Here is a 27,228-nt window from a genome sequence, read left to right as displayed (position 1 = left end):
TATCAACCGTTCTAAAATTCTACAGAATCTAAAGTTGCCTGATCTGAAGTGCGAACCATTTTAATATTGATAAGATCAAAGCAAGGGGAAGAAACAGAATTAAAATGACAAATAGACATTTTCAGAAACTATAACTGAATTTTTCAAAAATGCTTCCACTAGTAAGCTACCTTATAGATGCCATTGCAGGACAGGACTGAATTGGTACAACTGTAAACATGCTTGAAAGTCACTTTCTTCTAACTGCCACAAATTTTAATTCCAAATCCAACAAAAGCAATAAATTAGCTGGCTGGTAATGTACAGGGTAACTTCTACTTGAGAAGCAAGCCTAACAACAGCATCTAGGGCTGTGTCCAGAGGAGCAGAGTCATGTGGTACTCAAAATCTCCGCCCAGTCCCATTCAACATGTTTATTAACAATTTGGATGCCGGCTAGACAGCTTCTTGAGCAAGTCTGTAGACGACAAAACTGGGAAGGATTGTGAACACGTTGGAAGATGTGACCACAATTTAAAAGGATCCCGACAGATTGGAAAACTGGGCTAGAGTTAACAGGATGAAGTTTGATGTGGACAAATGCAAGGTGCTACATCTCAGGAGAAATAATAAAAAGAAAAACAAATACAAATGGGGGACACCTGACTGGGTTGCAGCTCTATGAAAAAGGACTTGGGAGCCTTGGTAGATCACAGCCTTAATATAAGCCTGCAGCGAGATGCAACTACACAAAAAGTAAATGTGGTTTTGGGCTGCATCCTAGAAGCATTAGGTATAAAACATGAGAGGTGATAGTGCCTCTACTTGGTGCTGGTAGGCCTCACCTGGAATACTGTGTGCAGTTCTAGGCTCCACATTTGAAAAAAGGATGTGGAGAAGTTAGAGAGGGTCCAGAGTTGGGTGACAAAGAAGATCAGGGATTGGAAGATAAATCATATGAGGAGAGGCTGAAGGAGCTAGGCATATTCAACTTGCAGAAAAGGTGCTTAAGAGGGGACATGACAGCAGTCTTCAAATACTTGAAGGGCTGCCATAAAGAAGAGGGAAAACACCCTTTTCTCTTGCTCCAGAGGAGAATGCAGATTAATGGCTTGAAGTGGCAGCAAAATAAATTTAAATTGGATATCCGGAAAAAAAACGTCTTCACTGTTAAAACAGTGAGGCAGTGGAACAGACTGCCTAGGGAACTGTGGACTCTATCACTGGAGGTATTCAAGAAGGGGTTGGACAGGCACTGCTCAGGGATGATCTAGATGTAGCTATGCCTATTGTCTACCACAGGTATTTCCATTATTCTGGGCTTTGCTGGTTGCTCCTGCCTCCCTCCCCAACCCTTTTTCTGCTTTATGTTTTGTTTGAAGCCTTGGGGGCACTGGGCATTGGCTACAGCTAAGGCTCGAGACTTCAACTGGGGTGTGCCTGCTAGAAGCAAAGCTGGAGATTCCTGGCTAAAGGGTCATTTTGCCCCTCCACTCAAGGTCAGACCAATCCCAAATTTGGGCTCAGGAAGGAATTTTCTCTCTGGTCAGATTGGTTTAGGCTATGGGTTTTTTTTTTTTTTTACCTCCCTCTGTAGTAGGGGTATAGCCCTCCTCTCATGACAACCTAAGCCCAGCCACCAAGTCAAATAAGCGGAATCTGACTATCAGCAGCTAGGCTTCCTTTATGACCCAAGAAATACTGATCATTCCCTTTAGGATGGGAAGGTATGTAGTGAATAGAAGCCCAGAACAAAATGAGTTTTAGGATTCAGACCAGTGAATGCTATTTCCTCTATTTTTTCAGTAGACCTAACTCATGGAGGTTTTGATGAGCATGGAGGATCAAAACAGAGGTTTTCATACAGAGGTTCAAACTATGAGCACTTTAAGTTAGTATAAAATATAAATCTTCTCTCTATAGTAGTAAATCTCAAAGCAGCAAGCAGGTTTTGTGCTCCTCTGTTTTTTCCTTTAAATACAACTTGTTAATTTAACATTTACTTTGAAAACCTCAATAAAACAAAGGGCATGAGAACAATTCATGAAAATTCCATATAACATCTTATCTAACATCTTAAACTTTTCATTCTTGCATAAATGTTATATTTACCTTGGTGACAGCCTTTGAAGAAAAAGTAATTTCATCAATTAAAGCAACCATATCTGCTGAGTTGAGTCTGTCAAAGTACTTTGAACATATGTCATATGCATGCAGCCACTCAGGTACTGTTTCTGGTGTTTTTTTAATGAGGTGGCAATCACCATTCCAGAAGAGATTTTGTAACCAGGTGGCATATACAGAGCTTGGCGAGAGCATGCTACCATCTTTTTGGGGAATTTTGGGAGCAAGTTTAGAAATGGATAAGATGTTTTGGCTTGTAAGGATAGGCTCCAATGCTCCCAAAGGATCTGCATTTTCATCTGTTAGCTTTTTGTAATCAAGACCTATTGGCAGGAAGAAGAAAAAAAGTTATTAAAATCACATTTATTTAACAATGGGGAGAATAACTGGCATTTACTGTGGAAGGCAAAAATTATTGAAAAGAGCATCAAACAGAAGTAACAGCTCCATCTCATTTCTAGGCAAGATTCATTTCAAATTAGTATTGACGAATATTGACAGAATAGGATGGAGAAAGGGCTGATGCTGCCTGCATAATCTGATACAAAATTTCACCTCAGTGAGGACAGTCTTAAATTTTCACTGGCACTAAAATACTTACTTTTAAAATGTGCATATTCATATACAGTACAGAAAAACTTCCACAGTGTATATACACTTTCATTTACAGCAACAAATACACCTCCATTTATGTATTATAAAACGTAAACCTCCCCCTTTTTCAGGCTCTTTTACGGTGGGAAAAATGTGTTTTCTCACTATGAGACAACTCATATGTCAGTTCTTTCATTGCTATAAAACCCATAATCTTAGCACAAAATAAACAAAGCAAGATCAACCGCAGGTAGGAGATGTACAATGCCAACCCATCAACCTGAAGGTAATATCACAACAGCCTTGTCTTAAGATATGATTTTACAGCCAGGTAATTATTAAGAATTATTTACCTCACTGGGAAAACTTACCTTTGCGTCAATGAAGACAAAGCTTAATGAACATGCAGGAAATTAAAAAAAAAACCCAAACCCTTCTCTCCCTCATTACAGCATCTGCAGTACAAGATGTTTTATCTTATTCCTACCCAGAAGGTGTACCAAGGATTTTTTTGCTCTCAGCAGCAGTGGCAGCCACCAACCTTGCACCCCCTTTAAGTCAGCACCTGGGACTAGTGCCCGACTCACCCACACCTAGCTATTTTTCTAAATATATTTATTCACCTCCTTCACATATACTGCCTTTACTTAGACCCTGATCCTGGGAAGCCTTATATGCATAGTTAGCAGCCTTCAGTAGTCTCAAAGAGCTCAATAAGTTCTAGATTGTAAATTTCTAAGAACAAGGATTTTTTCTTCTTTCTGTAAAGCATTATACATATTTGTTATTGTAGACATAATAATACTAGTAGGCTGTAAAATGGAACAAAACCCCATCACCAGAACATTATGGCCAAAGACTCAAATAGAGAATATCCAGAAAAACATAAAAACTGCTTTTATAACAGTATTCCAGCCATCATATCTGGTTTGTATAATGCACTAGCAACAATCAATAGTTTATATACAAGAAAACAGATTAGAAAATACTATTTACAAAATGGTAAAGTTAAAATGACTGGAACAACTTCAGTTTTTGCAGGTTTCTGACCTTTGAGAACTTGACATTTCAAAACTAATGTTAAAATAAGACTTGACTTTGCATTTAATTTCTCAATTTAAACACATACACGCATATACTTAAAAAAGATTCCAACTCTAGAATGGTTACATTTCCCACCAAGGGCCAATATAATGACAGAATTGGCTTACTTTACAAGTCTCATATATATCTGGAAATCAAGTACAATTTACTGCTTTTAGGCCCAATTATGCAAATCATTTCATACTTTTTTTTTTACTATGAATCAACTGTTTTTATGTTCACATAACTGCAAAAGCAAGAAAAAATGTTCAAACTTTTCAAAAAATCAATTTTGATTTGATTAAAAACATTATATATTTTTTCTGGAAAAAAAGTTATAAACATTAGGGCGAAGTACAGGCAGTCAAAAAGACTGAGGCTGAATCAGTTTAGAATTTGCAGGTTAGTCTAAACTGCATATATTGGAGTGATAAGCAAGTGAACAGACATTTACTTTTGAATCCGGAAATGCAGCCACACGCCTACAGTTGCTCAGGCCATAAGTTGGGGGATGCTAGAGGACATCTCCCTGCTCCACTGGAGCACACAGCTTGGGCCAAGACTAGCTCAACCACACTGTGGGTGGAAGGGGGAGGGAGGGTTTGCAGGGGAAATGCAAACCCCTCCCCAGGCTGTGAGTTAACCTGAACCGGGAAGGGATCTAGGACAGAAGTTCCATAAAATGATTTATCCTAAAACAGTTAAGTCTCATACTACATCCATCCAGGTTTATCTTAAACCAGTTTCAGTCACTTAGAAAGCAGTTTATGTGCACTGAACTTCTGTTGCGTCACAGATTTGAACCAGTTTCCAGTCACTTCTACTGGTTTATGTGTAATTTCTGTCTGTAGCCTAGAAGGAGTGGACAATGCCTCAGCTGCAAGTAGTATTTCTAAATTAAATGCTCCAGTATATATGGATCATTGTAAATAGACCCCAGCTACCTAAAATGTTACTACAGGTACTAAATTAAATGCATAGTAACTGGCACTACTGTTCAGCAGTGCCGCCGCATGAATTTTAGGTGACACTGATGTGAGTAGACGAATTCTACTGCACATTAGCACTGTTTTTGCCTTTTATGCTAATGTACAGCAGAATGAAGCTACTGAGCATGTGGCATCTCACGTAGACATGCCCTGAGTCATCTTCAGGACACTCTTAAGAAATGAAATGGGGGGATATTACTTCCCGTTTTACAGGCGGGGAACTGAGGGAGAGTGAAATTAGAAACAAAGTGTCAACTATTATGGATGTCTACTCTGAGAGCTGTAGGACTTGATGCTTCAAACTAACATACAAAGCACTACTCCTAACATACAAAAAGCTACCATTTTCTTTGTTTGCAACTGTAAAGGCTCAGCATTCCTGCAAATCAACCCTCAGTACAGGGGTGAGCAAAATGGTGGACCCAGCTGATCTCCCTTTCCTAGCAGTCCCTGCCCACATCGTTGCAGCCAGTTTGCATGGAGACTGCAGGAGCAGCAGCACTGTGACATTGTGGAGCCAGGGTTTCCATGGAGACCAGTCCCAGCAGTGCTGGCAGGGTGCCCAGCTGCGCAGGGAGCTGCTCTGGGGCCAGGGCTGGGATCTTACAGCGGTGACAATGTGGTCTGAAGACAGAGCAGAGCCATGATCTGCTGCCTGCAAGCCCCTGCCTAAAGCATGTGGGCAGTGGATCACAGCTGTGCCCCTAGCCCATACTGTGACTACAAGATCCCAGCTGCAGAGCAGCTCCCTGACCTGCTGCACTCCCCGCCAGTGCTGCTGGACCTAGTCTCCTACTAATATAGCCCAGTAAGCTGTTAGCCTTCTTAGTAGCAAGGGCTCACTGCTGCCTCATAGCCATCTTCTTGTCCAGTCTAACCCCCCAGGTCTTTTTCTGCAGAGCTGCTGCTTCGCTAGTCAGTCTCCAAGCCATAGTGCTGCATGGGATTCTTCTGTCTTAAGTGCAAGGCTTTGTGCTTGTGTTTGTTGAACCTCATGATATTTCTTTTGCCCATTCCTCCAATGAGTCTAGGTCGCTCTGAATCCTAGCCCTACCCTCCAGTGTATCTACTACACCTTCCAGCTTACTACCATTTGTGAACTTGCTAAAGGTGCGCTCCATCCCATCTTCCAGATTGTTAATGAAGATATTGAACAAAACCAGTCCCAGGACCAAACCCTGGGGCACTCCACTTAATACCAGCTGCCAGCTAGACATTAAGCCATTGATTACTACCCGTTAAGCCCAACAATTCAGCCAGCTATGCAGCTTTCTATCCACCTTACAGTCCCTTCATCCAACCCACACTTCCTCAGCTTGCTTGCAAAGAATGCTGTCAGAGATGGTATCAAACACCTTGCTAAAGTCTAGGTACATTATGTCCAAAGCTTCCCCTGCATCCAGAGCCAGTTATCTCACCACAGAAGGCAATCAGGCTGATCAGGCTTGATTTGTCTTTGGTGAATCCATGCCGACTGTTTCTAATGATCTTCTCTTCCTCCAAGTGCTTAGAAATTGATTCTTTGAGGACCTGCTCCATTATTTTTCTGGGGACTGAAGGTGAGGCTGACTGGTTTGTAGTTCTCTGGATCCTTCTTCTTCCCTTTCTTAAAGATGGGCACTATATTTGTCATTTTCCAGTCATCTGGGACCTCCCCCGATCACCACGAGTTTTCAAAAATACACATGACAACGGGTAGCATGCTAGGCAAAGCAGCCTGGCAGCTCCAAACCAGGCTGTTTAATCCCTGTGGCCCCCAGTCAGCTGCAGAGTTTGGAACTTTGGGTTGCGATCAGTCTCAAAATGAAGTAAAACACCTTTCTCGGGAACAGAACTGGATTCTAACTCCTTGAGTCAGGCCTACAGAGATGACGAAAAGTGAGAAACTGAAAGGTTGGGTCTCAAGGTGGAAAGGAGAATTGGGTTCCCCCTTTGTTCTAGAAACCAAGCCTGGGAGGGCTTCAGGGGACTCAGAGCCCAACAAGGTCACAGAGGTCCAGAGGAAGCACCCCATGGAGGGCACTCTCAAGGCATCCAAAAAAGGAAACACCTGGGAAAAGTCTAGCTTTAGTAACTTAACCTAGCACCCCGTGGGAACTCTGGCAAAGGCAGGGATAATTTTCAGTTCTACAATAATCTATTTCTTTTAACTCTGAAAATTAACTCTTCCTTTTTACAATCCTTGACTCATTAAAACATACTTTTCAACTCCGCAACAAATGTTTAAGTGTACAATAGGCCTCAAAATCCTATATTACACAGTGATCAGGTCCTTTCTGTGCACTAAAACATTCCCCCCCCCCCCGGCTTCATTTTCTGAAACACCCAAAAATTTTCAGTTGAAAATTTCCAATTCAGCTAGAGGAATGTATGTATTATTACAGACCAAAGAGTTTGTTTGGCCAGGTTACAAGCAACTGAAACTAGAAACTTACAATGAGAAGATGTAAGCAATCTTTATAATAGTCAGTGTTACAAGGCTGAGTTATAAGTATAATTACATTAAAAATTGTTAGAAAGGGGAAATCAGTTATAATTTTATCTTTTTCTGTAGAAGCAAAAACTAATTTCAAGTACAAAACATTTTTAAACATCCATTAAGCATATTTTCTTGAAAAAGCATGCACCATTATGATATATTATGTAATTACAAGTTTGCAAGGTATACTAATAAACAGAACACATTGTATATAGTTTTGAAAGAAAAAAAATACACTATATTTGGTTCTGTCTTTAGTGTGGTATTCTAGTAGGGTGTTTTGTTTATTTGTTTTAAAGAATCTATAACCAATATTTCTGCAAAAAAGGAGAAATAAGCTTTAATTATGCAAAGTAACATTTAAATTTTCTGTCTTTTTACAACGTAAAAAAATTAGCATATACTAGACTAGAAATATGAAACCATTGCTCTTAAATATTTTCATTAAGGCATTTCATCTTAGCTTGCTGATAAAGACTAATCTAATCTTCCAATAAATTCAAAATAAGGTTAATCTTCCCATAAGGCATAAGACACTTATGAGGTCCCCGTGTCCATCAGATATGCTCATAACAGGATACCTAACAATTGTAAACTACAGAACATGCCCCTGCTGATTGTTACAACACTGAATACATTTGCAAAGTAAATACAATATAAAGCATAAAGCCAAAAAATTCTCTTACCTGGTGCAACTACCTTGAATTTTTTCAGAAGCCGTATGTGTGTTTCAGGTTTAATAGCATGCTTTACAAATTCAGAACAACCACAGTTTTCAAGCAGAGTAAAGTAATAGAGCAACCGCTGGTGATCGATGCCTTCAACACTTGGGTAAACATATTTGGCCATATGTTCAAATAAGGCTTCAGGACTTGTTTTCAAAGTCTCAAAGAGACTAAGACCTTGTGCTCTCTCTTCTATTTCTGTTGTAGACAGGCTGTGTTTAAAAGACAATGTCAAATATTAAAAGCTGGATGCTTAGTAGCCCTCTAATACACATTACATTTATGCCATGATTAGTGTATTACTTGTGCACCCAAATTAAGGCACCATAAAATGGAAAACCAGCAACAAAAATGTTCTACCTACAAAAATGTTTGTAAACAGTTTGTTTACATAAAGTATAGAACATTTTTATGGCTGGTTGTATAATTCCTTAAACTGAACATGTGGCAATTCCAGCCCCAGGGCTGACACTGTGCTGATTGCCAACTCCAGCGCTAGGACTGCACTGGGGCTTAAACCAGCCTCGGTGTAGTCTGGGGGAATACCCAACTACCATCTGATTGTTGGCTCTGGGTCTGGACCTATCACATGTTCAATTTAAGGTGCCATACACTGGGGATCAGATCCCACAGAACCTTTAAATGAACATGTGCCAGGGGCCTTAAGGTAAAAAATGCTTCTTGCATTTATATGTATGGGAGGCAATACCATTTTTTCCATCCACCCTCACATAGAAACGTTCATTTTTGTAAGAATTCTGTAAGAGTGAATAGTGAATATTATTTCCCGTACTTAAGTATACAGAGTAAAAAAAAAAAAAGGTCACGAACATGTAAGAAATCCTTTGATACTTCACATTCCTTCAAAAAGGAAAAGGACTATTAAAAATGCTTTTTAAACATTCATTTTAAGTATAGGCCGTCATATTAGTCGCACCAGAAATCCTCAGACTTCTACCTTCTAGGAGTGGATTTATTCCACTGACATAAGTGAAGGTATAAATTAGATTTAAGTCATCACTTGCATGATAATTAACTCTTTTAATGGATTTCTTATTCTCTTGCAGAAAAGTAGATCATCACTGAACAAATCTGTGGGTTTTTTTTAATTTTTACAATTGTAAGAAAATTAAGCTTTTACAATTTAAGACATTTTAATAGCTTCTCATATTATGAAGCACTATTTTTAAACAGCGAAAGCATTTATTATCTGCAACGTAAATGAATTACTGAAAGGCAATGCTAAAATGTTTTCCAAGAGATTTACTATCTTCCTATCACCCATAGTAGACTACAGGTTTGAGGATTACTGATGTACTGACTGAGCAAAATCAGAGCAGTACAGTCCAACTCTACATATAATCACTTAAAGCCCTTAATAAACATAATATTACTGATTAAAACTGAATTTATTAATAACAGCTGCCCATTTTCACATTTTAAAATGCATTTTTTTTGTATACTGTCTCTGTAGAAACAGTATGAAGGAAAATATCAGATGATTTTCCTTTTATAGGCACTACAAAAATAATCTTTCAGCAGGAAAATGAGGCCATAAATTTATTGTAATAATAGTTTCTACATTTGGTACATACCTGACAATAAAAATGTTTATAGCAGTATTATCCACTTTGTTCCTACAAAGCTGCGCTAACTCTACAGTGCTGGGGGTAGGGGAGTACTTTTGACAAGAAAGTGAGCCATTACTTATAAAGGAGAGTTAGTCTCTGTATAAAGTGTTCTATATATAAAGTTTACAGTCATTTTCCTGTAGCCACAGTAGTCTGTTTGCACAGTTGGGCCCACAATGAAACTTGCTTAAATCTGCAGTTTGTTTAATTATCTTGTCAAGACAGATATGTGAATAAGTTCACTGACATGATAAATACTAAAACTTCCTGCTCCTTAAATTATCATGTGCCTACACATTTTATAGATTTGTGTAATCAAGCCCCCTTTTCAGTAGCTACTATAGAAAGGACAAGTTTTCTTTCCCTTTAGAACTTCAAAGATAATTTTAATGTAGGTAATCACCACAAAGTCTAATTAAAAGCACAACAGAACGCCATATGATTATTTGCCATCAATTAATCAAAGGAACGATTACTAGAGCAGCATGTGTAAAGTATGTGAGCATTTTAAGATTCGGTCCAGGAACTGGCTTATACAAATAATGCATGTTGGAGTACTTCTTAGAATAAACTTGCCTTCATTTCAACATTAACAAACAATACTATATGCATTATTAATACCATAATCCCCAAATTGAAATATACTGCAATAGCCACATGCTGTCAATCATCCTTAAAATGAGATTATGGTACAACAAAAGCTTGTTCTTGGGTGTCTTATGGTATTATACATCAAATTAAGATAAATTGTTGCATTTCATTTGGAAAAAGGACCTTATTTTATATTTTGCTGACTGCAGCCTCCTATGAATTCTAATTTGCAGATGACAGAATGAAGAAAATGGTAGAAGCTGCAGCAAAAAACTTAAATTCTGGCCCTAGTGAAGCCACTGGGGGTCTCTTCATTCACCTCAGTGGATCTACATTTTCATCCTGAGGGTCATATCAAATTCCACCTGCTGGGTACCTAACTGAAATATATTGATGATCCTACTTCTCCCTCATCAAAAAAGATTTTTAAAAACCCCCATGTTTTGTGACTTACTCTTAAAACTAAGATGAGGGCATGTTAGAAAAATGGATGTGCTAATGTTTTCCAGTAGAGGTGCACCATACATCGGTTTGATATTGGATCGGTACCAATATAAAGAAAATTTGCTGCATCGGATACTGGCCCAAAGGGCCAATAATTTGGCCAATAAACGTCCGTGCTGCATGCAACCGCAGCATAGGACGCAGCAAAGCTGGCAGCATGGAGAGCTGCCTCTAGCTGGTAAATTAGAAGAGGAAGGTGGAGGGAAGGGGTGTCAGGGGGTAGATCAATGCTCCTGCAGTGAGGGAGAGGGGGAGGAAGGAGGCACTACCCATGAAAGGCAGGAGCACAGGACGGAGGCGCAGCTCGTGGAGGGAGGCAGCTCCCACTGCTGCTTGCACCCTGGGAGGGTGGGGCGGGGGGTGCCCCTGGATCTGCACAGGGTGGGCTAGAGCCAGTGCAGTGCAGGGCCCTTCTCAATAGGTTTGGGCTTGAGAGCAGGCACCACTGGGAGCAGCTGCAGTCATCCCAAATTTTGCTGTAGCTCTGCTCCCAGCCGTGCGCTACCAAGCACAACCCAGCTCCATGTCCCACCTCCACCCACATGCTGGAAAAGCCAAGACGGTGCCAGGTGGCTGGCAGCAGTGCGGCGCTGGGAGCGGAGCTGCAGTGAAATGTGGGGCAGCTGTGGCCCCCTTCCCAGCACCCACTCTGAGCCCACCACTGCTGAGAAGAGCCCCATGCAGTGCCAGCTCCAGCTTGCCCACCTGGCCAGCGTAGACCTGGGGGTCACACCCCCCACCCGCCCTCTCCAGGTGCAAGCAGTGGCAGGAGTTACTCCCCACAGAAACTGTGCCTCCATCCCATGCCCCCACCGCCTGACCACTACTCTCTCACCGCAGGTGGTGTTGATCTGCCCCCCCTCCCTTCCACCACAACAGACTTACCACCTGGAGGCAGCTGTATCAGATCGGTATTGGCCGATATGCCTCCTTAAATATTGGCTAATCGGTATTGGCCCCAAAAATCTGCATCAGTGCACCCCTGTTCCGGGTATTATACGTGGGTGGAAAAGGATTGTATTTAAGCATCTAACAGGGAAAGCAGGTTCTTCTCTTTTAATGTGTAATTTGTTTTAACCATTAAATACATTTAATAAGCTTGTAACTTAAGCTTCTCTCTCTCAGGCTTTGAGAGAGAGAAAATCAGAATGGTACTTCATCCTCAGAATCTAGGTGCCTCTCTATGTTGTCTCGTACTTAATGAAACCTTTCTGCACTGTAATTAACAAGTGCTGTTAGAAGAGGCACAGCACTACTAAAAGCTATGGCTGCTTACACATTTACAATATAAAGCTAATATTTTTTAAACTTGAAACAAGCTTGGCTGTGACTGTCATAAGAGCAGATCAGAGTGCTCCTTTTTTGCTCTTTAATTCAATTTACACTTGGCACATCTACACATTTATTAATTTGCTTCAGGTAATGGGAATTAAATTTAGTACCTCTATTGTGAAGTACTAGAAAAATGAGCATTAGCCTATTTTAAAGAGTATTAGTGATAGAGCACTTTTTGTGAGGATTGAATGCACATTAATGTGCATTAGCCTATTTTAAAGTGCATGTGTAGACGTGCCCACTGAGATCCTGAAATAATGAGGGTATGGGAACACAGTAATTGAACTTTTTCCAAATGTCACTGATGGGGAACTACTTCACCCAGCCCAGCATTCCTCACAGTGGGCAAGTGAGGGGGGAAGGCCTGAATCCATGCTTTGGGGTACCAGGCAGTAGATGATGTGCAGCCGGGGGGAATTTTCATGTTTTTGGTTTCCTTTTGCATGAGTTCAATAAAATTCTATAACCTAAAACTAACAAAAGTCTGACTTGTAAGGTGGGTGCTCATGCTTTTGTTTCCCAGAGGCTGGGCAAACACAATGGGGAGATTCAGTCAAGTACAGAGTGGGGGCACATTGGCTGTCAGATATTTATTCAAAAAGCAATGAAAAGGAGCTCAGTGATTAAAATTTGCCAATGTGAGGGGGAAAGGGGCATTGGGGTGGTAGGTTTCTGGCCAGGTACTAGAATGTGCAATCGCATGTAGCAGTGGAAGGGGTGAGGTGAGGAGCAATGCAGTAATTGGACCACCCTATATTATGTGGTTCAAACATGAAAGTGAACTAGTTCACACTGAACTAGTTCAAAATAGTACTGGATTTTCCATGGTAGTCAGCCATGTTAGTCTGAAGTGAAGCAGAAGGCTCGATAGAGATGCAGCTTATAGACTAACTAAAGGTGCCCAAATCAGAGATGCCCAAACTTTTGAGAGCTAGACCTCACTTCACCAGATGCTATGAAAGGATGTACACAGAATGGGCACATTTTCCAGGGACATTTTTGAACTATTCTGAGTGGCTTTAAGCAAGTTTAACAGATCTGTTTGCTTCAGATTTAAAACATATTTAAGTGTTCTAAGTGTTATGTATGACCAGGTGCCCATAACATATGAATGTACTATAAGCATAAGTAGTATAGTGAATCATGGCTTCTGTTTCTCATCTTTAAAAGAGTAGATAGCATTTGCCAGCCTCATAATTTTTTGTTGGTCTGAAGTGATAAGAAGTAGCAGCTCTCGTTTTAGAACTTATTTCCAGAAGCATGGCATATCAGAACCTGGCAGTGCATTCTACCCATGACCCCATTCCTTAAGGCTGCTGTAAAGCATTTTGCTGAAAGATGATTTTGTAAAACAGCTGAATAGAACTATGGGGGTTAAAAGTATTAATACTACAATATTTACCTGTACTTGCTCATTAAATGGAGCCATGAAGAAATAGCCATTGAGTCTGATTCTATACAAAACAGCTGAAGGTTATTGCATGTGTGTGTAAACACTATGTATGCACCTAGCTTAATGTAAGCCAAATGCTTCCCTAATACCATTTTATATAATTCATTTATGATAAACATGTATATACTGACAGTGTAAATCTCCAATAACTAATTTCTGACAATAAAAAAAAAATATTATTATTAAAAGTAGTGTACAGTAACAGAGGTGAAGGGCTGCAAGGGACCTCAAGAGGTCATCTAGTCCAACCTCCTGCTTGAGGCAGGATCAACCGTACCCAAACCATCGGACACAACTGTAATCTGAACTCTATATAAGATTATTCTCAACCCTGACACACAACATAGACCTAATTTCCTAACCTGCCACAGGTAAAGCAGGGAAGCCACAACAGCCAATGTCGTGCTTCCATTAAATGTATGCTCAAGAGGTCCCAGGTAGGGGGCCATGCCCCTCACTACAGAGGATGGCAAAAGCCCCCAAAACTCATACCAACCTGGCCATGCAGAAAATTCCTTCCTGACCCAAATACGGTGATTGGCCTGACCTTGAGCAGAGGGGCAAGATCCTCTAGCCAGGAACCTCTGGCTTTGCTCCTAGCAGGAGAAATCGGCACACCTCAGTTGAAGCCCTTAGCCTTAGCTTTAGTCAACACTCAATGCCTCTGGGGAGGCTTAAAAACAGTCTGACACATACAGCAGAAAAAAAAAAAGGAGAGAGGTGTGGGGGAACTACTAGCAAAGCCTAGAAGAATGGGAAATACCTATGGCAGAAAATTGGTATAGCCACACTTAGATCATACTCAACCAATGGCTGTCCAACCTCTTCTTGAACACCTCCAATGATGGAGAATCCACAGCTTCCCTAGGCCATCTATTCCTCTGCCTCGCTATTTTAATAGTGGAGAAGTTTTTCCAGATATATAAACTAAATTTACTTTGCTGCCACTTTAAGTCACTGGCCAGAATCCTCCTCTGTGCAGCAAGAGAAAAAAGCTGCTTTCCTTTTTTTATGATAGCCTTTCAAGTATTTGAAGACTGCTATCATGTCCCCTCTTAAATACATTTTCCATGAGCTGAACATGTTCCTTCAGCTTCTTCTCATGTGACTTGGCTTCCAAGCCCTTGATCATCTTTGTCACCCGCCTCTGGACCTTCTCTAACTTCTCAATCTCCTTCTTTAAATGCAAATCCCAGCACAGCACAAAATACTCTAGATGTGGCCTAACCAGTGCTGAGCAGACAGGCACTGTTGCCTCCCATGTCTTGTACCTAATGCTTCTATTGATGCAGCCCAAAACTGCATTCACCTTTTGTGAGGCTGCATCACACTGCATTCGTTTTAAACTGACATTAATACTGCACCAGTAGGCTAGTTATATTTAGTAGCATTCGATACATATAAACATTAGCAACATAAACACTGATAATACATTTTCTTGTACTTGTTATTATATGCTTTTTTCTACTGTTAGCAATGGATGTAGTAACCAATGGACCTTCATGTAATCCTATGGGTTATACCAGGGCTGTCCAATTCCTAAGGCCCTGGGGGCTATATGCTGTGTGGGCTGCGCCAGGCACACCAAACATATACTTCCCTCCCTCCCCGCCCCCCCATAGCACAGTGAACAACCCCAATTTCCCTCTACTAGCCCTGCCCCTGCCCCTTCCTCCCAGCAAGGCCCTGGACTCATGCCAAGCTCCTCAAGCTTATGCACTGCTCTGCTCCCTGGGGCAAAGGCAGGAGATGGCAGCTAGAGGAAGGAGTGGGGAATGTGGACACTCCAGCTGCTATTGTAGCCCGAGCACATTTTAGAACTGCTCTAACACTTTTTTTCAAAATGTGACACATCAAGTAACATCTCAGTCATTAACCAACTGCCATTCACATGAAAGAAAGTATTGGGATGTTGGAAGATTTTAAATCTTAGCTTGAGAAAAAACGCCCTGCATTTTGTAACGGGTGTCATGCCTTACGTAAAAAAAAAAAGGAACAACCCCCCCCCCCCTCAACTGCATATTGATTCAAAGTCCCCAAAGACTAGTAAAAACAGGAGCGGTGCACCTGCAAGATTCTGGTTCCTTAAAGAGCCTGTTATACCTCTTGGTTTTCTTTTTTCTTTTTTTTAGTTAATTACAGAAGGCCTGATTTTCAATACTCTTTCATTTTAAATGGGCTGTGTGAGAATACAGAAAATTTCAAAGCTAGTAATAAACAACAGCTGCTTCAGTTTGCCATGTTCGCTTGGATGGGAATATACCCCCATGGAACAGAGCTGCAAATGAGTTCAGATGACACTTACCCACTGTCAGTGAACAGAAACTCCAGATGGGTCATATAAACTTCCCAAAGTGGAACACTGTAACGTTGAGCCAAAGAAAGAGCAATCTTGTACACATTTTCTTCTAGGGTTCTTGTTAAGAAAGAGCCAAGGAAAAAAGAGGAAGAACAAAAATCAAAAAATTATTGCATTACCCTGTTGAGAAATAACTCAATGAGGGACACACTTTAGCTAGAAAAGGTACAGCTACTTAATGGAACATTTTCCTTCCTCAACTCAGATTAATTTACTTGGCTTAATCCCAGTAAATTCAAAACACAAAAAATATAGCCTTCTTCGACTAGCTATACTCAACAAATAAGATTTTGCACAGATAAATGTACATTACAATATTAGGGAGAAAATTTTCAGAGACGGGTAGATAAGTTTAACATTGTTCCTCGGAAAGTCTCCCTCTTGGTTAATATTTATTTCAGAGTCAAGAAGCTTGTGGTATTTATTGCAGTCTCTTACCAGGCATACAAACATTTAGACCGTTAGTCTTTAGACCAGTAGCCCTCAAACTGAGATGTGGAACACATGGCACTTAAAGCCCTTTTTGGTACTCTTTGAAAATTAAAATAATCTGAGTAATTCATGCTGAGGCTACACCAGAAATACATGGTTATTTACAATCACATTTTGAAAATCAATCAGCAAGTATTTAAGCCATTTAATGTGCCCCACTTTTTCTGTCTCATCTAGTTCCTTAATCAAGATATTGTGTGGTATGAAAACCAACGCCTTACTGATGTGTCAGTATATTATATAAATAAAGCATCCATCAAACTAGTCCATCGTACTAAAAAATTATATCAAGTTAGCATCACAGGATCCATTTTCCATAACTTCATGTTTATTTGTTCTATATTATTTATTTTGACAAATCTTTTTAAATTGAGTTCTATATCAAGTGTCTGGAAACATCTACAAAAATCAACAATACACAATTTCTTCCATCACTATCATGGGTGCCCAGTGCAAGAAAGGGCAAGACAGAAGGAAAAAACCCTAAATCTATACTGAATACATTTTTAATTTAAATTAAAATCTGCCTGCAGGATAGCCTCTAAATGGAAAACAAATATGCAAGATATAAGTGACACCATTTTGTTTGTAAAGTAGTGCTAGAAAGCAAATTACACACATTAGCAGAAAGCTGTTTTGTAAACAAGATACCGTCTTTTCTGAGTGTTAGTGTTCCTGCAAACAGTACTTATGGAGTGGTACAAAACATGAGGCATTTTATGATAATTTGAAAATAAGCAAGAAAAAATATGCTCCATAATTATGTTAAATTTGCACGTTATTTCCATTAGTATATGCAGATTAGGGGTCAATTGAGAAGATGAAAGCAAGGGAGCTGTGAACTGAACAACCAATTAATGGAATCTTTGCAATTGCCTAAAAAGGGAACAAACTACGCACTGTGAAATCCAGCTTTTACTAGTACTTCTACTTTGTGTTTTCAATAATCTATATGTACTGTAAAAGGAACTGTCGTAAATTTCTCTTCATATCTAGTTTGTGTAGAGGCAAAGAGGAAAGTAATTAGGCATGCTTCATCCAAAATAAAGAATCCTAAACATTTGCATACTGAACGTATTGCCCCAAATAAGAAAACAAAACATAATTGATCTGTCAGCATGCAATCAGCTCCTTGAGGAAGCAAATAAAGGACAGGCAATTTGAACAGAAAAATTAAGAGCAGCTTTAATGCAATCTATATGCAGTCTGTATGAAATCCGTATGCAAATAAAATATTTATTGGTTGCAGTATAGTAAAGTTAGAGAAAAGGCTTCTGCACAGGACCCTTAGTTTGTGATAGCATGCTTAACAGCATTACTTGGTGACCCTATTCTATTAAAAATTCAGCCACAAGCCAAGTCCAGGACAAAAGTGTACAGCTATTTACATATTTTCTTCAGAAACTTTTTGCATAGTACAGGACAATTAAAAATTAAAAAGATTATATAACTTGCCTCTCGCAAGATTACTCTACATACTCTACTTGTTAGTAAGTATTAGAAATCTGGTATTAAGCTGCCAATGTTCTGACTGTAGCAGATGTTCTGATTTTCAGCAGCTGCCAAATGCCACTTGAAAACCTGCCCCCTTCCCAGGCTACCGATTTATGGGCTCCCCGAAGTGCAGGGGTGGATAGGAAGAAGCTCACTGCTGCCCCCTGGCTGGAGAGCTTGTCTGTGAAGCTCTCCTGACTCGGGGCTGGGAGGTCCATTCAGTTTGGCTCCTGGGCTATTTTTCTACCCTAAGAAATTTCTTCTGGTGGAAATGAATGTTGGTGTGCAGCCTCTGTAACCTGACATTTACTGTGGAGAAATCCAAAACTAGAGGTAAAGATGTTTTAGAATTTAAATTCAACAGTAAAATTGCCTGAGGAATTTTGAACAGCTGACAGTATTATGTTACTAATTCATGCTTTGAGATTTACCTTTAAGTACAGTTTATAAGATTTCAGGGGGGAAAAAAGCACATAAATGTTTGCAATATATGTCAGCAAAAATGAAATAAATTAATCAAAGGTTTTATCTATAACTTATTTACATTTAACAATGGAAAATAAAGCCTTCTTGTTATGTTCTCCCATTAATAATGGTCTCCCTATTTTTATATTTGGCAAAATTGTTGTTAAAGAACTCAGGTGACAGAAGTCTCCTTATTATTAAAATCCTGAAATTATTGATCCACTTGGCTAGAAAAACACTTCAGCTGACCAGAACGGCTGGAGGAAAATGACTCATTTATAGCAACATTGCAAAATAAATTTACAGAGTATGTAATAACCAAAAATACTTCTAAAGGTCAGTTCTGCTAAAAATGTACTTTTTTGTATTTAATCTCAAATATTTCCACATAAGAAAAACAAAAGTGTTATCACAGAAGGCATTACTTACTCTGCTAAGCCTAGTATAGTTTCTCTCTTGTACTGTCCATCTGCTGTAAATCTCTGAACATCCACTCCTTTGCCAAGGCCTTGAAGAATTTGAGCCTGAGTGAAGTCCAGCAGTCGTTCATTGTAATAGTGCAACTGGTTGATCAAAGCTGCTATTTCTTCAGGCCAGTCTGCACAGTCACACTGAGTAACATGCTTTGTGACTGTTTTAATTAGCTCTTTTGGATCAACCTGTGAAATCAATTAAAAAAAATCTCTCATTCTTAAAAACAGTATTTAGTTGATATTTGCTTTATATCACACATTTTTTTAAGTCAGGTGTACAGACTGGAAAGAAGCTCATTCAAAATTAAGTAGAACTCAAATACAATTAGGAAAATATCTACCAAGAATAATTCTTCTGAACCAAAGACTATTTCCAATATTTTCTCACATTATTTTTGGTTTTGGAACAACATAACTATACCAAGATAAAGACTGGTTTAGAGTTTAAAAATGATCAACTGTCAGGTATTTAAAGGACACACGCTAATGTATTCAGGATCATTATCTGAAAGTTGCATTCAGAAAACAATGTCTGAGCAGATGCATCGTAGTTTGCATATTCTTAAGCAGCAATATGTAAAGTGCACATGCACTTCCAAAATTTGGCCCCAAGCACTGCAATACTGTCTGCATTAGGAATGCAACAAATTCATCTAAAAATATTCACAAACTTTAACTGATGCAGAAGTGACACAGTGAGCCACTTAACTACTGAAAGATAGCAACCTATGTGGTTTAACATAACATCATTAAAGCACTCCACAGTTTGGGACAGGAAATTAATACAGTATTTATTTGAAATGGTAAAGGAACACACATACCATGGGGAGACTATAATTACCTACGAATTTAAACATTATACCATATTTTAACCAACTTTTCTTGAGACAAGTTCCTTGTGATATTTAATGACTAAATGTTTCTGACTTTGATTTTATGTCTCAAAAAAATATGCCATCAGTAATACAGTTCCCCAGCGCAACACTATGGCTTTAGTTTGGGACAGACTTTAAGGGAAGAGTAACACCTATATAATCACCATCACCTGTTCCTGCACCATCTTATTTATCCTTATTGAGACTTTAGGTACGAGCCAGGCCAAATGGGTCTATCTTGCAAGAGGTAAAAATTCAAAACATAAGATGATATGAGTACTTCTTATAACTACGTTATTTTTCAAAAAAAAGACAAATAGTGAACAGCATACTTTGGATGAGCATATTTTACTTTCATAACAAAAAAATGAAACATCACAGCAAACAATATTAAAAATATTATGGGTTTGTTGTTTTTGGTTTTTTTAACCTAAAAACTACAACATCTCTTTAAGGCTCTAAAAATAGACATGCGTTTGGAGGCTTTTGCATCCTGAGAAGATCAGTGCTCAAGGCTGCAGACAGATTAATGATTCTACTGGTTTCTGTCCTTTTCTAGTGCCTGGCTAAAGTTGGGGACTGGATTCAGGTGAATCACTGGAAGGTGAATCCAGACGGCTTGATCTGGGGACAGTATTGGGAGACATCTTTCAGTGAGTTCCGTCTCTCCAAGTCGCACAGATTCACAGCTTTGGGGTGTTCCTTAATCCTGTCCTACACCTGGATCTTCAAGTTGAGATGGTATCTGGGAGTGCCTTTCACCAGCTGCATCTGGTGAGTGGGCTGCTACCCTTTGTTTCAGTTTAAAATCTGGCTGTCTATGCCAGCATTACCTCAAGTCTAGATACTACAATGCATTTCATGTGGGGCTGCCCTACAACTGGTTGAGAATGTGGCAGCACTCCTCCTGATGTGCATTTGTATAGAGGTTCCAAAATACTGCACTGCTTGGAGCATAACCTTGATATCTATCATTTCTTTAACCCTTCATGTATGTGGGAAGGGGGAAGAAGGAGGCTTAGGTGATGAGTATGCTGGGGTAAACATGTTAACATGGTGAAGGCTACTTATATTTCCCCAACTCTATCTTGGAAATGGCTAAAGCATTTTGGTTTCAATTTTTCAGAAAGGGTACAACTTAAGGTAGTCATTAACTTGACAAAAAACTGTAACGCAATTTCTTAATCTTTGGTAAAAGCTTCAGAAATTTAAAACAAGAACTTATTAACAAGAAGCAATACACAATACTAACAATAAACATTGTAACATGTTCCACCTACAAAAGTCAGTTGATATTAGTTCCTAACAATTAAAATAGTTGGCTTTGTCTTTGGTAAGCTCCTTATGACAAACTAGATTCACTGTGTATCTTGTACAGCACTGAGTACATTGTCTACGCTGAAATAATTTTAAGCCATACAGCAAGCACGGTGTCTGCACTTCAAGTTGGATATTGAAAGATGGAGACAGTTTAGAAGGGCAGTGAGAATGATTAAGTGGGAAGACGAGCCTTAGAATGAAAGACTCTGGGAACTTAATTTATTTAGTTTATCAAAAAGAAAGTTAAGGAGTGAATTAATTATGATCTATAAAATATCTATGTCATAAAAAGAAATCCAATAGCAAAGAGCTCTTCAATCTGGAAGACAAAAGTGTTCCATTTCCATTAGCTGGAATTCATACTTGAAATAAAGCACACATTTTAAATTGTGGTTTTTAGTAATGGGAAACAGGGACTGGTCGGTTCTCCATCACAATAAAATATCTATAAAATCAAGATTAACAGTTTAGGGTTCCTGTACTCTTCCTTGGAAAAAAAATATATGCTCCACTTGAAACATAGTTGTTGGCCTCTGATACAGGAATTAATGTAGGAAAGTCCAATGGTTTGTGCTATGCAAGATCTAACTGAATGACCATAATGGTTTATTTTGGCTTTATATTCTATGGGAATATGGAACTACTTTCCCAATTGTGCCTGTCCAAAACAACCAGGGTAGGGCTTTACATTTTATATACCCATGCTGGTCCAAGAAAGTCTGAGGCAAGGATTTTTTTTCCAATATCTTTTCTTAGACCAACTATATAGCTAGAAGACCTGTGTACAAGCACTTGATGACCTTTGGAAGGACACCTGATGCTTGAACGCTTGCACAATAACTCTCCCAACTTTATTAGTTGGTCTAATAAATATATCACAAAAATTCTTGCTTCTTGAAACACCCATGCAATTCTTGGCTGTTTTATTCCTTCTCTCCTCCACTATCCAACCACTATCTCCTTCTGCCATCTAAGTAGACTTTTATTAAATAAAACTGATATTACTGGTACAATATTTATCAGCTATTCAGGAAGAACTAAGTGGAAGGAATTCTAGTAAAAAAAAATAATTCAGTGTTATGCTTTGTAGGGATTATTAAAATGAATAGAAACACTTAAGTTATGAAATGTATCTTTATGATATAAGTAAAAAAATTCTGCAATCATATATAGTCTTGACAGTTACAGAATACAAAAAAGTATTAGGGTTACACTGTTAGCAAGATTCAGGAAGGCTTTAACTGATTTTAAATACAAAACAAATATGATGTGATGAACTGATATCAGTTCATCACAAGTGAAGGTTGCGTCATTGCTACACAGCTGACTGTTTACAACCACACATGTAATTTATAGGCTTCCTGATGTTCTTAAAGTAATCATAAGAACACTTTTAAAAATCTAGATGTATTGCAAATAGACAAATGAGAACACTTTAAAGTTAGATAAGAGGCCTCACTCAATTTGTTCTTTCTAATGCTATATATATATATTTAAAAAAAAAAAAAAAGACCCAAGCACAAAATAATCTGTTGGCTTTACAGATTTTCCCAGACACTTAGGGACTGCAGATAAAAGCCCAAACCTCTTGCTTTCTTTGATCAGGTACGTTTTTTATGACAGATTGATATTTTAAGACAGGTGTTTAAACAATACAGGTTTTTCATCTTGATGTTCACTGTTTCCTGCCTACTTTGTTCTTGTGTTTTAAGGTTTAAGCAAGAGACCTGAGGAAGGGTACTATGGTAAAGTTTGTTTATGCCCCCCAACCATACGGTTGGTTCAATAAAATATATCACCCAAACAAATCCTTGCCAAGAGGTGTTATCTGGATTACAGGTAAATTTGCAGGTTGGTTGCTGATAAAAGAGGCAAGAAACAGGTCTACAGTCTGACCTTTTATTGCTTATACATCAAAATACAAAAACCCCCCAACATGATACCTATGACAGCAGTATATAGATTGAGGCAAGCAAAATATGGCCCATGGGCCACATCTGGTCCACCAGACACTTTCATTTGGCCCACAGTGCCCACCAACTACTTGTATCCTGCCTAGCCCTTCCACCCATGAGGGTGGGAGTGAGGCGCTCATGTGTACACACCTCCAAACATACCCTATTGTGCCTTACTCCCAACCTTGTGGGCAGAAAGGCCTGGCCTGGGCATCACACAGCTTCTGGGGTGAGGGCTGCATGACTTCCTTGGGGTCCCGCTCACTTTGGGTAGCACGTAGGGAAGTGTTGGGGGCGGGGGTAAGGGCAGAGCTGCATATGGACAGGAGCGCAAAGCATGGGGCTGGGGCTGATGACAGTGCAGAGCTGGGGTGGGCAAGGTGTGGGTGTCAGGGAAGGGGGAGGGGTGTGGGAATGCCCCCACAGTTCGCTTGTTGCACACAACCCTGGTAGATAGTGGCAGCAGGTGGTGGGGGTGCTTGTGCCTGGCGCAGGAGGTGCTTCCCAGCAGCACATGGCTCTGACCAGAGCTGCACATCGCAGTGAGGGGCAAAGCCCTCACATTGCCAGCACTTCCCACCATGCATGTGCAGTCCATGCACTCACATGCTATGGGACGGAAGGTCCAGGCACTGGAGCCAGCTACCTGCACAGCTCCTTGCCACAGGTCTTGGGACTGCAAGGGAAGTGAAAGGGAGCCCTGGCCCCTGATTCCCCATGGACTCCCGGGGCCTGTGAAGCAGGAAGCAGTGGCAGGTAGGTGGCTCCAGCGCCTGGAGCTTCCCACTCATGTTGGGGCATGGCAGGGAGTACCCGCAATAGAGACAGTCCACCAGGGGCTGCGCTCCTCACTGCATTATGCAGCACTGGCTGATGCCATGCACTGCCAGGCCCCAGTGCCCCAAGCACCTCCACCTGCTGCGCCATGGGGAGAGAGAGAGAGAGAGAGAGAGGGAGAGAGAGAGAGAGAGAGAGAGAGAGAGAGAGAGAGAGAGAGAGAGAGAGAGTGTGTGTGTGTGTGTGTGTGTGTGTGTGTGTGTGTGTGTGTGTGTGTGTGTGTATTGGGGGTGGGGTTCACACATCCCCACCCTCCCTCACACCTGCACCCTTAAATCCACAACCCCCCAACATACCCTATTGCCCCCATACACAGCCACACCCCCTCACAACCTCCCCCACAGACACCCACACCCACACCCCAGCATACACACATACACACACACACCCTACCATACACACATACCCCCAACACCCTGCCAGACGCACACACCCCCCTCTAACCATACCCCTCACACAATATACAAGACTAAGATTTATTTTGGAGTTATTATACAATCACTGTTTATGTATACAATGCATGAACACAAATCATGAGAAAAATATTTTTTGTAATAAAATGAAAATATGTTATAGTAGGTGTTTGACTTTTATTGTATGATTTGTTTTTTTTCTGGTTCTAACATGGTAACCACCCACCTCCCAAAAGGAGTATTTCTGGGGGGCAAAGGGAGGGACTTCTGGTGGAAACTTTCAGGAGCTAGGGGCAGGACTTCTGGTTCCAAGATGGTGACCAGGGGGCTGGGGAACTGTCAAGGGGAGAGGCCACCCAGGTGACCCTCAAAAGCTCACCAAACTTTGTTAAGCAGCCCTCCACCTGAAATAATTGCCTGCTCCAACTTAGATTCTTACCTATAGCAACTAGGAAGACTCAAGAGCGGAGAGAAAACTGACATGCAGATTGGCAGGTCTTGAATTTGCCGAGTTCTCAAAATTTCCCTCCAGTCTATACCCTATATTTTAAATATTCTAATAAATGCTCTCATTCTAATAAACGTTTTTATTTAAACATTTTTGTTTCACTACAATTTTTGGAACTAGACTGAACCAGATCTCGCCTGGGCCTGTAGGATGTCAATTATTTGGGATTTCTCTCCTTGGGAAAGTAAAAGGAAGGGTTTATTATCTCTTTTCCTTCACCTCGGTGGAATGCGTCTCAAAACTTTTCCGTTTCTTTTTTAGTTTATGGTCTTCTCTGAGAATCCTTTTTTTTTTTTTTTACATCCAAGAAACTTAACAAAAGTATATTTATAATAGCAAAATAGCATCTAATACATTTGGGTTACATCAATCACTACTATTAAAGTTACAATATAATAAAATTGGATTACTTAATGTATAACCTTCCGTTAAAGTATCTTGCATCAGGCCGTGTGCTCTGTTTACTTGGATCTCATTACTTGTTTAGCTGGACTTGGTACTTTGCTGACCAAGCCGGTCATTTACAATCACTTAGAAACTGGCTTTGGGGCCTTCTGCACAGAAGCACTTCTGTAGCTTGGCTTAGGTCCCTGAAAATGACCAAGGCTGGCAACAGAGTGAGCACTTAAGGCAGGTCTCTGCTGCAGCCACTGCAATTTGTGTAGATATAGCTATGTGCTCTGTTTCTTCCCATGGTTGTAACTTAATGTCAGCATCTACTTATTTTTTGGGCTGGTAGCTTATGAGCCCTGTGCTGCTGCTTCTTCCCAGATGCACCTAAGTTACCTAACATAAACCTGTCTTGGGTACATCTGTACTAGCTGGAGTGTCTGTTGCATAGAAATACTTTTAGCTACTGCAGTGGTAACCATGACTACGCAGATGACAGACAAATTGGGTTCAGCATTAGTTCCCCAAACAAATAATAAGGCAATCGGGATGCCATTGTCCTAGCTGTCCTTTCAGATGTTTCTCCCTGACATTGTTCATATAGTAGATGAGCTATATTTCAAGCATGCCTATCAGTCCCTTTGGACGCTGTGAACTACTTTGAGTGACAGGATATTTTTGAGACCAAAAAGGAAAAGGCAGTTTGGATGTTGGGCCTGTGAGTTTGTTTACCTTTTCTCACAGTTCCCTACCTGCAGAATAACCTCTAATTTTATTCATTAAGCCCTCCCCAACTTCACATTGAAATCGCTCCAAAACATTCAAGAATGGAAACAGTTATTGGAACCGTCAGGATTTGCACAAACCAGAAATGGGTAACAATAAGTTCTTATTATTATAACCCTTTGTCTTTAAAACCGTAACCCCCTTGCCTTTTGTTCTCTGCCACAAGTTATTTAAGCATAGCTATGGGTCATATCTTCCTCTGTTTAAATATGCACACTTGAATCAGCATTAGGCAACCTAGTTCCAAAAAGTAGGTTTACTTATTACAAAGCAGTGAGAGTATCGTCCATCCATGTTCCTGCCCCCCCACCCCCAATTTTTTTTCTTTTTTTGTATTTTGGCAGAGGAATACATCCAAAGGCAAGTCACCACCAGATCATGACCTCTGATATAATTTGTTGAAACTCCCTAAAAATCCTCTTTGTTTGAATGTTTATATTCTTTTCAGCAACTGCACTCTTAGAGTTTAGAGTAATCTTTTTTATTAAAAAGACATTTCTCCTTTTCATGTCAGATTCTTAAAATCTCAGATACTGGCAGAACTCCCACACGGACAGACTAGTTTTAAATAATGCCACAGGACTTGGAAACAAAGGTTACTAATATAATGGTGATCAGCTGTTGTTGTGTTTCCCTATACATTGACCTTTCTCACCTCAATAACAAATCCCCAGTGGGAACTGATATTGTCATTGATCATTATGACAACCTGTCACATTATGCTAATCTCCTTAAATGAATCAGTGGGTTAATTACAATGAATGTGATGAAGTCAGTCTACGTTTTAAAAACAGACCCAAGGTCCACACAGATACCGACCGATGAATTATTAGGTATCGAGCTCTAGAAATAGAATTCACCACCGTAAGTTATTTGCATGTATTCTCCCAAAATAGTAAGTAGGAAGAGTTAGGCACTTGACAGTATAATTCACAACATCCAGCAGGCTGAGTAGGGCAAAGATACCTAAGCCAGCCAATAGGAAATATACTGAGGAAAAAAGCAGTGTCCAAAATCCTTTCCCTCCTCTAAATATGGCACCCACCTACAACACTGAGTTACGTGCCTATGTTTGAATATGGCTGCAGGAAGGGTATGCCTGAACAAATTCAACTGCTATGATTTACGTAACTTACATGCTTATCAAATAGTGATTTGTACAGACAGCTTGTAAGTTTGACTTAATTTCTATATGTTCAATTGAAAGTACTTTTATGGCCCTGTTTGTTCCACAGTACACTTAGAAATGCAGTTCTGTGATTAGAATTTGAAGAATTTTATTCTAGATCCCAAACTTGTATTAGTTATGCTATAAATTGTAACCTGCCATACCTCAAAATAAAAACACCATACAAAACACCCAGCATATGTGGA

General features: G+C 39.9%; 1 protein-coding gene across 5 annotated transcripts in view; it reads right to left on the bottom strand.

Moving 5' to 3' along the window:
* The window catches only part of NBAS (NBAS subunit of NRZ tethering complex), a 378,957-nt gene that overhangs the window by 103,436 nt on the left and 248,293 nt on the right, over positions 1-27,228 (bottom strand). For all 5 annotated transcript variants that reach the window (XM_090031852.1, XM_090031878.1, XM_090031881.1 and 2 more), the window contains 4 exons: positions 18,727-18,956; positions 15,793-15,903; positions 7,935-8,185; positions 2,092-2,426 (listed from right to left, as the gene is read on the bottom strand). In XM_090031852.1, the coding sequence (XP_089887978.1) occupies positions 2,092-2,426; positions 7,935-8,185; positions 15,793-15,903; positions 18,727-18,956 (927 nt within the window). The remainder of the gene's footprint in view (positions 1-2,091; positions 2,427-7,934; positions 8,186-15,792; positions 15,904-18,726; positions 18,957-27,228) is intronic.

The sequence above is a fragment of the Crocodylus siamensis genome, chromosome 1 (genome assembly GCF_052110815.1).
Source record: "Crocodylus siamensis isolate JL-2025a chromosome 1, ASM5211081v1, whole genome shotgun sequence".
NCBI lineage: Eukaryota > Metazoa > Chordata > Crocodylia > Crocodylidae > Crocodylus > Crocodylus siamensis.
The sequence above is the reverse complement of the archived record's forward strand: the minus strand, read 5'-3'. Positions and strand labels throughout refer to the sequence as shown.